The sequence below is a fragment of the Sinocyclocheilus rhinocerous genome, unplaced genomic scaffold, assembly GCF_001515625.1.
Source record: "Sinocyclocheilus rhinocerous isolate Xijiao unplaced genomic scaffold, SAMN03320098_v1.1 scaffold1172, whole genome shotgun sequence".
NCBI lineage: Eukaryota > Metazoa > Chordata > Actinopteri > Cypriniformes > Cyprinidae > Sinocyclocheilus > Sinocyclocheilus rhinocerous.
This window is the reverse complement of record NW_015656006.1, coordinates 31,151-43,901: the sequence shown is the minus strand read 5'-3', so window position 1 is coordinate 43,901 and position 12,751 is coordinate 31,151. Positions and strand designations below refer to the sequence as shown.

Genomic DNA, 12,751 nt, shown 5'->3' with positions numbered 1-12,751 from the left:
TTTAAAGGGTTGCGCAATGTAGCCAATCACAGACTCAGCTGTTGATTTCTGGAACGCAATGGCCAACCAGAGGTGATTAAGTTAGAATCCACTCACAGCAGTGCTGAAATTGCGTGCTCACGAATCGTCTCATTTTAACACACGAAGTGTAGACATTGTGAAAGATTCATTGTGAATATGTTCATTGTGTTATAACAGAGCTTTATGAGATCGCGATGAACTGAGATGTCAGCTTTTAGTGATAATAAAGGAAGAGCTGCTTGCATTCCGCCATGCCAAACCATGCAGGCAGCAGCCCATGCTTGCTTTTCTGTTAAATATAACAGTGGTTTGTGAATGTTGCCTAAATAACAAATATTTTATCGGGAGCATTTATGCTAGGATGTTATGGATCTTAGGAGATGTTACAGAACCATTTAATGTAAATGTCTTTGATGTGCTGAAAAAAAATCTATATAGATTACTTTTTTGCGGGTGGGAGCGTGACAAATCATGAATGTCGCGAGCGAGAGCAGGCCCAGATAAGATATTTTTCTGCGGGAGCGGGCGGGCGCGGGACAGAATCTTGCGGGCAGGAGCGGGACTGAAAAATCCATCCCGCGCAGGTCTCTAGATGGTACCCCCGCCTGTGAGAGGAGATCCCTCCTGATGGGAATCTCCCACGGAGATCCGTCGAGAAGGGAAATCAGGTCCGAGAACCATACTCGGCCCGGCCAGAACAGGGCTACTAGTAGCAGAAGGACCCCGTCCAGGCGGATCTGGTGCGCCAGCTTGTACAAGGGGCGCGAACGCAGACCTCCCTGGTGGTTGATATAAGAGACCATGTTGTCGGTGCTCACCAACACATGGCGAACTCTCAGGTCTGGGAGAAAGTATTTCAGTGCTCGAAATACAGCCAACATCTCCAGGCAGTTGATGTGCCAAGTGAGATGGCGACCGCTCCACAGACCGCGGGTAGGGTGGCCACTCATGACCGCACCCCAACCGGTGAGGGACGCATCTGTCGTTAACGTTATGCGACGACAAAGAACTCCCAGCACCGGGCCCTGTGACAAGAACCAAGGTTTCCTCCACATTTCTAAGGCACAAAAGCATCACCGCGTGACCTTGATCATGCGAAGCGGATTTCCCCTCAGGGAAAACCCCTTGGTCTTGAGCCACCACTGTAGGGGTCTCATGTACAGCAGGCCAAAAGGTATCACGTTGGACGCAGCTGCCATCAGACCCAGCAGTTTTTGAAACTGCTTGACAGTCACAATCCCTCGAGAGCTGACTCGGCGTGCTTCGCTCCCAGACAAACAACACAAAGGCTGTGTGTATCCCCACCCTTGATGTAGCTAGGGCAGCGAGGAACACACAACCTAAACTGCTGTTTGCCTTTATCACCCCCTTTTTTTGTCTTGTGCTTAGACTTTGGCATTGCTTTTTCGTTTGCAAAAGTGACAGACAACGGTAAATAGGACATACACACACAGAGCGCTTCGCTGAATGACAGAAGCTGCCACTGTCTCCACCTCACATGCTTTTATAGCTTCCTGGTCACACGTCACCCCGTCTGTGACATCGCGCCCATACATTGGTCTGATTACACACACGATTCAGAGCATAGTCACGCTGAAGGCGTTCCCAAAGCGTTCGATGCAGCTCAAGTTCCTGAAGGGGAACAGGTCTTTCTATAGGGCTGCAAGCAAAAACCTAGCATGCAGTATAGAACAATTCAAGAACAAATTCATGAACAAAAGTCTTTTGATTGAGTTGGCCTCATGGGATGCATGCAAAAACAAATAAAGTCTGATTCACACATTAATAATTCTTATGAGTGGTTCTTTTAATGAATTGTTAAAAAAGACAAATGCAGGAGCCACCATTTCAATCAGTCTGATGAATTCACTGAATGAACTCACTGAATTCCTCAGAGCAGCTTCTGAATCAACTGAATCTGATTCACTAGTGAGGAAACAGAGTCTTTCAGTTAAGTCAAAAAGAATCACAAACTCAGAAATTATCCATTCTAATTAACCTGACGAATTCCTCTCTTAATTAACTCACTGAACCCACCAAAGTGGTTACTGAAACAACGTATGACTTAACAATGTATGACAAGTGAAAAAATACATCTTTAGATTAAATGGGCCTCGCAAGATGCATGCAAAAACAAACTGATTCATATAAATGACTCTTATGAGTGGTTATTTTAAAGAATTGTTAAAAAAGAATCAGAAACTCAGTAGCCACAGCTTGTATCAGCCTGACAAATTCTCTGAATTAATTAATGCAAGCAGATACTTAATTAACATCTGACTTAGTAAAATAACTGGTGAGAAAACACAACTTTCAGTTGAGTTATTCTCGCTGGCTACACGCAAAAACAAACATACAGCTATAGTGAGAGTAGCCTGTCGACATTTATGAGCAATTCTTTTAACAAATCATTCAAAACAACTCTCAAGAGTTACTGGTTTGAAAAGCATTTTCGCTGAGGTTATTAGAAGTAAAATGTTTCTTTTTTATTCTTACTAACATTTCTTTTGTAGTCAGATTCAATCATGTTTTGAATTTCTATTTCAAAATAATTTTGAGTATTTATTTATTTCAATTTATTGTATCCTAAAAAAGTCAATAAATACAAATAAAAAACAACCATGCAACCTTTCAGATAAATAGCTTCCTTTATCTGTTCCTAGCTTTCTTTCTAACTGAGCACCAACTAGATTTCTTTATTGGTATGTTTTGTTTTGGTTTGGTTTTTCCTATGTAGGTCACTGGTCCATCTGAAAAGTCAAATTGTAGACAAGCTGACACATTCCACTTGATTCCACAGAGAGAGAGAGAGAGAGAGAGGGGTCCAAGTTTAGGCTCAGATAAATAAACCCCTGTACTAAATGCCATCCCTTGATTCCAAAGAAACGTCTTTTCCCACTGAGTGCCTCATCAACACAGACATCACTACTTTGCCCATGCTTGTCTCCATAAATTCTTTGGAAGACTATGCAAAATAGATTTCCCAATTTGACCTCTCTATTTATCGTTGAAGAGTAAAGCTCTCCTCTGATGTTCTCTGATGTTGGATAGGCCCTGTGGAGAGCAGCTTCATCCTATTTGTCAGCTTCCTGGGGTGACCCATAGTTCACTGAACTCTACTATCACTCTAGACACTCGCCTCAAGCTCACATATCTTTTGTGAGGAAGTAAAAAAGGCCAAAAGACATACAGTACAATGCACAATACATGTTTTCCTGAATGGTCTAATTTGAAGACTGGCAGGTGAGTGGCTTAGTACTATCCTCACCACAGCATGTGTTAAAAAGGAATGAAAACTTTTTATTTTTGCTTTTAGCAAGATTTTCAATGAATAACTTTCAGACCATTACTCACACAAAGCTATTGGATGGCTTTAGAGGGCTTGGAATATAATAAATGACTCGTCTGAACTGCTTTTTTTTATATTTTTGGTCACAGTCTACTTTGGCTGTATGGGGAAAAAAGCCACTAATAATTTATTAACAATGTTTAATGTAATCTTCTAATGAATAAATCTCTAAATGAATGTTTATTGTACACTGTAATGTTGTGATGCCTAAATTCAGTTGTAAGAAGTAAAACAATTTATTTTAAAGTAAAACAATTTATTTTAGTAATTATTTTATTCTTTTTTAGAATTTTTTTTTTTCAATTATAAAGAAAAAATAATATACATTTTAATATCGCTCACAATGATTGCTGGCTTATATGTATTGGCTAGAATTTTAATATTGCTGCATTGCTAGTTTGGAGAGACATGAGAGTTAGCAGATGATGAAGTGAGGGGGTGAGCTGTCCCTTTAAATAAAGAAAATGTCAAATATAAGCAAACTGCAAATATTACGGGGGGGGAAAAACTGATGGTCATAGAAACAGGTTCCCTGCAGGTTTGCAGAAGTCTAGGAATGACTCACCACTCAATGCCGGTGAGGATTTGCATAGAAGTTTAGAAACCGAACTGCATTGGCATTATGAAGTACAAAAATAGGACAAAATGGCTTGTAAGCCAACCTTTGCAACATCATGTTTCTGTTACATTTTGCAATTTGTCCCAGACCCTGCTTGTTAAGTTCATTTAAGGAAAGGAAACAACACTCACCAGCCCATCACAGTTGTTAATGGCGACAGAGGCTCCAGGAACATCCGTGATGTCCCCTATAAAAGTGCAGTCAGTTTTCAGCAACTCTCTTCTGAGTATTCTCTCCGAGTCGGTTCCATTCTCAGTCGCATTCCCAGCTATTTCGATCTCATCGTGCCATTCCACCATGGCTCCTGGAGCCAATAATCTTTGGTTGGGATGTAGTCGGAGGTGGAATTCCTTGCCAAAGACAGTGATGTTAAAGAACAGCCTGTCTACCGCTTGTGCTAACCCTTCCAAAACTTCCCGCTTCACACGCTGCTTGTGATTGGCCGAGAGAAGATGCGAGAGGTAGTGTCCCTCTGCGTCTGTACTGATGGGAGTAATGAGGCCATATTCTTTCAGACGGATCTTCAACAAGTCTGATAAAACAAAGACAAAAGTAAAATTTCTCTTAATTTTATTAAAAGTTAATTATAAAAAATTACACATCTCATGTTACATGTAAATACATGCTGGATTTCAAGTCCTGATGGATAAAAAAAAATGTCTAATTAAAATTTTTAAAAGGCTAAATAAATTTTGTAATAAAAAAAATTGTGTGGTTATGAAGTCTACTGAATGGCTGTTTATAGCCATTAAACTGCCTCTTACATTTCAATGCCATTTTATTTGAATGCCTGGCTTGCCTCTTGACATATGAATGATGGTTTGCATGGAGGAAAACATTTCAAATAGAAAAATGTGCCAGAGCCAAAAACTCTTTGCCTTGCAATTTATTATGGCAGTTTTGGCTAAGCAAGATATAAAACGGTTTACCTCCCATGACTGACTGTTAGGGCTTATACAAAAATAAAACAATTCATTCAGCCATCAATTCAAATAGAACATTTTTAGGTCAGCTATCTAATATTGAGGCTTCCTAATATCTGTTTGACACTGCTTAAAGAAGACGCAGCCCTTGAATCTTGTTTAATCGAATAAACATCCAAACATGGTCATATAAAGAAGGCATAAAATATTGTTCTTTCAAAACATTAAATGCTTTCCCTCTGCATATCACTCGTTATGTTATAACATTTTTGTTAACAATAATACAATAATTTCTGTCATTTACTGCTGCTAGATTTAATGAGTTTCAACATAGAGTCAGTTTTAGCATGATTTACTGCATCAGTAATTAAACTGAATGTGGTTGAAAAAGTGCAATGAACTCATCAATGCAGGTTGTGATTTGACACCATTTTACTCTGCTTAAAAATTTAAGGGATCAAGAATGAGGTTACACTGGACAATTAATGTCTTGAGGTTTTCCGACTGTTCATTAAAAGAGAGAGAGAGAGAGAATGAATTCTTTAGCGAATTTATTATAAGTCTAACTGACTAAATTATATATCATCCTGTGCAATTTGCGTGTCATTCCCAACTTTAACTAGCAAACTATTAAAGGTGTTAAAGTCTGTTCAAAGTTCTTTAGAGATTGATTTGCATCATCTCTTAGAGTAACCTTAGGGCTAGTTCTGTACTCGCTGTTAAACAGTTCTGATTAATTTTCTCATTAAAATATTTGTCATTAAACATTGAGAGGAGAAGATGCAAGTGATAACAGTTAAACCCCACATGACTTGGCAGAGTGCTGACTCTAGTTTGCACTTTGCAGCTGTTAATAAATTATTAATGAAGCATCATAAGTTTTAAATAACCTTAAAAAGAAGTTTAAGAAACAAAAAGAGCATACAGATATCGGAAAGGACCGCAAGGCTGTATACTTTACCTTCTTTATCTATACTTTCACCAGCCTGCAAGAAAAAAAGAGAACAAAGAGATAAAGAGACAATGCATGAAACATGCAGTCAAGACATTTACAAAACACTATTGGTACAAACAGAGAAACCATAAGGGATGTAAAACTGTCATGAGAATATCCCAATCTGACATTCAACTTTCAATTTCATCTGTGGCAAGCCATTTTAACATGCATATCTTTAAACAAAATAGTATCTATTTTTGTTACTACTACTTAATTTTAATTACTAGGACCGGTGGCAGAGGAACAAGTAACTCATCCATTGTTATTGTGGTTCAGATATCAACTATTCACTTCCTATACTAGTTTTACTAGCATTAGGTGCCAGTACATTTTTGTTACTACTAACCATCCAAATAGTTACTAGTATCTATTTCAGCTTTACTGATACTTATTAGACTTTAGTATCCCATCTCAACTGTTATTAGTAACATTTCTTATCTAACTTTTTAACTAGTTACTAGTCGGTATGGCTACTTTATAGATTTTGTAAAGTTAAAAAAATGTTACTTGTAACAAATACTACACAAACTGGAATAGTAACTAAAAAGTACGGATGAATAAATTGCTCTGAATAGTCAATATCTGGACCTCAGATACACAAAGAATTATATAGTGAAAAATATGCAGTGTGTTATCAGTAACAGTGTAATAGTTACCAGAAGCAATGCAATAAAGTACTAATTAATCAACAAGTACTATTACCTGATAAGTTACTACTGAATTTGTTAAAAGGAATAGATATGAAAACAGCTTGCCATATTTCACGTGTTTTCTGACATGCCAACTTTTCAGACAGTTTGGCTATTGGTTTGACAGCTGGGAACACTCTCCTAAAATGCGCAAGTTTCTCTCTTGTATTTGGTTAATACGTTTCTTTAAACACTATGCATAATACGAACAGGCAGAACAAACTCAATATACTGGTATGGGTATTCTTGTAACCGGCTTAAATTTTAATCAAATTGATATGAATTCGAATCGTGTTCCAAGCGGGAGGACGACTGTCACACCTCACACATCTCCCGCGAGCTTTCACTTACAGATCACTTTCTATACAACTTTACGTGCATAAACAGTAAATCATTAACACTTACCAGATGAGCTGAAGTCAGACTTACTACAACTCCTACCATTAGTAACCTAAGTGACAGGACAACCATCACGAGTCGGGTTTTCTCTACTGAAAGACGAGAAACAGAAACTATAATCCAAATGGGATGTTTCAGTACGCGCCTGTCTACTCTAAAATTGTCGCGCACTACTTATCCTCAAACAAGTGACCTTAAAGACTGCTTAAAAGTAAGCCAAGAGTAATTAATAGAGTTTAAAGTTGTAGAACTTGGGTCAATGCGTCAGTTTGGTAAACTTATAGGAAAGACATCCCTCTGAAGAGTTGTGGTGGTTAAGTGGAGTTGAGCTGGCTGGACAGAGCCTTGTCTGAGCTCTAACCTGGCACTTCGCGCTGACTAATAAACTACAGACCAGCCCTGACGCGTGACGTCATTTTCTACCCTTTCCCAGGAAAGCACATGGTGGAAAAAAAGAAGAAGAAAAGGAATATGCAAAGAAAACTCATGGCGATGCTTTTCTCAAAGCGAGCTAGTGTGAAAGTGGTAATGAAGCTAGTTAGAAGAGGTTTGAGATGTAGAGTTTGAGATCTCCTGCAGATGTAAAATCCAGCTACTCCTGTTACTTGGCAGGTAATAGTATAATATAATAATTTTGCGTGGCATTAAATGTCACTGGTTTTGACTTCCATACATGTTAAAGTTAAAATTTATTTAGTGTTCATTTTTATAGTTACTTGACTTTCCAGTGACTTGACGCAGCTTTCCTTAAAACAGAGATAATAACAGCTCACTGTGCTTGGAAATTATGTTATGTTTTTCCTCCCTTTCTGATGAGGAACAGAAGGGAGGGACACAGCAGAGAATAGCCTACAATCCTCTCCATCTCAATCAATGTTTTGTTTAATGGCCTTCTACAAGGTCTTTATATCAGCCAAATTGGCTAAGACACAAATACTGGGAAATGCAACTCATTTCCGCTAATGCAAATCATTACTGCTGTATTGTCATTTCTTCATATGAAGGGACGTGTCATATGTGTGTATACTTCTGAGAAAAGAAAGAAAGAAACTGCTAAGAACAGACTATTTTATTACTGTTTAGAGGGTTGGCTCAGTTTCCAGTCCTGAGTGTAATAACAAAGACAACCTTTTTCTCAGTTTTCTTGACCCCTTTGAGGTCGGATTCTGTATCACAAATTTATTTAGCACTTAAAAAAAAACAAAAAAAACATCTTTGCCAGATAACATTGGGCTACTATTGTACATGTGTCAAGCATTTACTTACATGTAAGCCCATTTGATTTCTCATATCTATGCAAAGACCTAACACTTGCAGTTTTTACCTTTGTTTCTTCTCTTCCGAACTATTCCAGGTCTTCTTGATGCCTTCAAGGCCATGTGTCAGTTCAAATGCATTACAGGTGAGTTTTAAGCAGAGGTAATCTGATCACCTTCACATCTGCAGACCTCATGTTTTCCCTCATCCCTATTTAGGCATGACCTCCACTGTCTGGGTTTGCTCCCAGACCATATCACTCAATAATAGCCCACGTTCAGTGTCGACTGTCTATAATAAAGCAGTTTCCATCTAGTGACATTTTTAGCATGTTTTATAAACACATACCAATGTTCTTATTTTAAACTACGAATTTAGAAGTGTGTATAACTGTAAAGACAAAAAATAGCCGATTAATATTTTCTATATTTAATACAATCACACCGGCGTGATTAGAACGTTTAGTATGTCATATCATCAGCTGCTGAATTCAAATCTGTGTTCGCTGGCTGGCGCTGAGCCTACGCGTTTTTAAAGCTCTGCGCATTATAATCAATCACACACAATGCTGTTGAGCTTATGAATGCAATGACCAATCAGAGGTGTTCCGATGAGTCATCGCTAAAATGCCCTGTTTTCTTCACTCTCTTGCTGACTGAATACCTCTTTCTGGCGAATTCTCTCGTCAGAAACAGCAAAGTGTAAATGTGTGTACGAATCTGTAAGATAATTAATTTCATAGAGTAAACCGCTTCAGTGATTTTAATGGGAGTTTTTGAGAGTGCTTGAACTAGACTGTCAGTGAAAATGTTCTTTGTTAATGTAAATGTTCTTTGATCTCTTTCTGTACAATTAAAGTGTTATGATTAGTAGCCTAACTTGCAATGTCAATCACACACAATGCTGTTGAGCTTATGAATGCAATGACCAATCAGAGGTGTTCCGATGAGTCATCGCTAAAATGCCCTGTTTTCTTCACTCTCTTGCTGACTGAATACCTCTTTCTGGCGAATTCTCTCGTCAGAAACAGCAAAGTGTAAATGTGTGTACGAATCTGTAAGATAATTAATTTCATAGAGTAAACCGCTTCAGTGATTTTAATGGGAGTTTTTGAGAGTGCTTGAACTAGACTGTCAGTGAAAATGTTCTTTGTTAATGTAAATGTTCTTTGATCTCTTTCTGTACAATTAAAGTGTGTAGTATTAACTATAGTGAACTGATAAACTGTAATAAATACTGTAGTATACTTTAGTTTTTACTACAGTAAACTGTAGTAAACTTGTAGTATAATCAACCCTATAGTTGTAGAAAACTCAGTACAGTATTGGGTAAAGTAATTTGTTTATATTACTATAGTTACAGCAACTATAGAATTACAACAACAAATTAATTCAAGTACTTTACTATAGTATGGTTCAAAAACACTATAGTATTTACTATAAATCATTATGGTATTTTTTCATGTGGGGCATTTGGGAATGTTTCAAATAAACAGGAAAAAATAAATAAAACGTGCTGTTGTGGCTGCTGTGTGACCCCCCCGCCCTTTCCACCAACTCGTGCCCCCTCAGAAATAATGAGTGCATGCTCCTATAGGAAACGGTCAAAGAATGGCAGTATTTCTCTCTCCCTGTGGCCCTAAACTCTGGCTTCTCTCCAAGTGTTACCGGTCTGCTGCTCAAATGGTATATGAAATTTCAGCTGTATTGTTATCGTTGATTAAAGAGGTGCTCGGAGGTCCTGAGACTCTGTCTGCACTCAGGTCCATACACTCTAAAGCTTTTATTGGAAGGTAAAATTGAATGTCAGCAACCCTTTTGTTTCGTGCCTCAGCTTTGATTCTGTAAAGCCAGACTCCGGCTGAGTAATGAGGTTGTAAAGTGGTCAATGAAACAATAAACTATTTGCAACTGTGCTGACATTAAGAACCATACTGTTCATGTAGGGCGCTCCTTAAGTTTGAGGCCTGTCACCTTTCCTAATGTTTCGCCTTTCAGCCAAGCATTTCACAAGATCGTTTTAAAACACAATACACAAATGTGAAACGTTACCAAAAACTGTAAGCAATTAGTCATGCATTTTGTGGTTAATGCGAAATGAGGAATTAAGTCAGGAAGGACCATTTCCAGAAACAAGTCAAATGCTTTCTTTCTTAAAAAAAAAAAAAATAAGACACTTATGTTTTGTCTAATGTGTGACTCAGTGATCAGGCCATCAGACCACACCTAACAACAATTTGCAACGGACTGACCTTCCTGACATCACAAAGAGCATTCTGATGGCTATGAAGAAGGTATTTGAATGTCACGCTGTCCACTTGCTGCCATCCCATCTTTGTTTTCAGACAAAATGTTTGGAGTACAATAGCAACTGATGGCATGCATGCCAAAGTCACAAAGTGCATCTAATTGGTGCTTTGACCTCCTGAGAGCTTAATGGTAGTTTCTGTCTATGCACATCTTTGAGTTAAAGAAAAGATTCAGCAATAAAAAACTGCCCTGTAAAGGCTTTTCACAAAGGGAAGGACAATGCATTTTGACATTTTAACCCTTACTAGTCCTATTCCGAGGGCAAGACCATTTTTACGGCCCCATTTATCCATTTATATTCTGTACCGTTGTACAAGATATATATATATATATATATAAAAATCAAGATTGTAACTATAAAACATAATTTCAATTTTATAACTCAAGGAAATAGTGAATTTTTAAACTAATGTTTGTATTATCCTAAAACTGTTTAGCTGCAACAGTCTTCAGCGTGTTGTCATGCTTAGATACTGTATGTATATGAATGTGTTATTGGTGTTTTACAGTATGAGTATTAACTCAATATGCAATGTCAGTTTCGTCACCTTGGAATTAAAGGTTCTATCTGACATTTTTGTCAAAATTGAGTTATTCACATATTGTTATTCTGTGACAAATTATATACATTATGTGATGTTTTTTTTAAGCTGTGTACATTTTAGGACTTTTTAATTTTTTTTAAAGGTTCTGTCTACAGAGTATATGGAATGCAAGCTCACTTTGAAGCTCAATATCTCAAAACCGCTCAGAATGCAGATAGAACCTTATAATTCCAAGGTGGCGATTTGCAGAGCATTAATGATAAATTAAATCCTGTGAAAATCAGCCGCTGAAGTCTATTGCCGATATATATATTCATACATGGTTACATGGTTACAGATGCCGTCAACTTGCTCACAGTGTTCACGGACCAGCGGCCCATAGAAATAGCTGCTAATAAGGCATCGATGCATGGCTGTATACATTTCTCTGTTTTCGGTAAAGTTCTTTACCAAAATATAAAAATATATTAAATATACAGAATTAGCAGGAGACTACTTTCATGATACTTAGAAACCCACACCAACCCGGAAAAACAACTGTGTTAACAACACTTATTCACTTAGTTGTGCAAGAAATGAATGCAAAAGATGTCAATCACTTAACGAAAAACACACACAGACACATACACTTGTGGTTTTGCTCTTATAGTCTTGTACAGATTTAAATATGTAATACACTGTGCATGTCTTTAATGTCTGTACTTCTGCTTTTTCTCTCCTTTTTGTGTGTTTGTAACATTATTTTAATAGTAAGTTTGTAATTTTCAATTTTGTTTTTAGGGTGATTTTGTAACATTCTTTCCAGGGACTACAGAACATTACAGTAATATTTGTTAGTGTGCACTGTCCCTGTATAAACTAAATAATAAAACTATACTTCGTCTTCATGATGATAATAATACATTTTAATATTCATTAATAATACTAATAATTAAATATATATTTATAATGAAGTGATACATTAATTCATTACAATCACATTAAGCTGTATATACTGTATTATTTTTTGAATTATATGTATTAAAGCTCAAGCATTTAATTCCCGACCTAAACTCTTTATTTGATCTGTTCTCAAATGGGTTGTAATTGTTTGATTGATCTTGGTGTACAGAGAGATAACATTAAAAGAAAAGTCAACAAGAGGAATAAATTTTCCACCATGTGTGTGTGTGTGTGTGTGTACATAACCATATTTTGGGTACAAATTAGTACCAAGAAGTGAGCTAATCCTAACAAAACCTCCCAAAATGTCCCTTTGGGAATGTCCTCATTTGTTAGTATATATATATATATATATATATTTATATATAAAACTACGCCATAACAGAAAGATTTAGGATGGTTGACATGTACGGACAACTGATGAAGTCCCACTTTTTAAGTCAGCTTGATCAAATAACATGTGGCATCCTTTAAAGGGGTCATATGATGCAATTTCAAATTTTCCTTTCTCTTTGGAGTGTTACAAGCTGTTCGTGCATAGATAAGATCCCTAAAGTTGATATTCTTTATAAAAGTTAAGACTTGTCCACGCCCTCCTAAAACGCCTCATTTAAACACACCCCTACATGTCTACGTCACTGTGTGGGGAGATTTGCATAACACCGACCGAGTGTTCACGCAAAGAAAGAAGGCGTAACTTT

General features: G+C 37.2%; 1 protein-coding gene and 1 long non-coding RNA gene across 2 annotated transcripts in view; both read right to left on the bottom strand.

The window, feature by feature from the left end:
• LOC107719190 (A disintegrin and metalloproteinase with thrombospondin motifs 3-like) overlaps window positions 1-7,339 on the bottom strand; it is a 106,829-nt gene extending 99,490 nt beyond the window's left edge. The window contains exons 1-3 of the mRNA XM_016526565.1: window positions 7,004-7,339; window positions 5,874-5,898; window positions 4,121-4,521 (exon numbers count right to left, since the gene is read on the bottom strand). Coding sequence (XP_016382051.1) covers window positions 4,121-4,521; window positions 5,874-5,898; window positions 7,004-7,069 — 492 coding nt within the window. The 5' untranslated portion in view covers window positions 7,070-7,339. The remainder of the gene's footprint in view (window positions 1-4,120; window positions 4,522-5,873; window positions 5,899-7,003) is intronic.
• Window positions 7,340-8,782: 1,443 nt separating this feature from the next.
• Window positions 8,783-12,751, bottom strand: part of LOC107719192 (uncharacterized) — a 14,467-nt gene continuing 10,498 nt past the window's right edge. The window contains exon 3 of the long non-coding RNA XR_001637494.1: window positions 8,783-8,793. This is a non-coding gene — a long non-coding RNA (uncharacterized LOC107719192). The remainder of the gene's footprint in view (window positions 8,794-12,751) is intronic.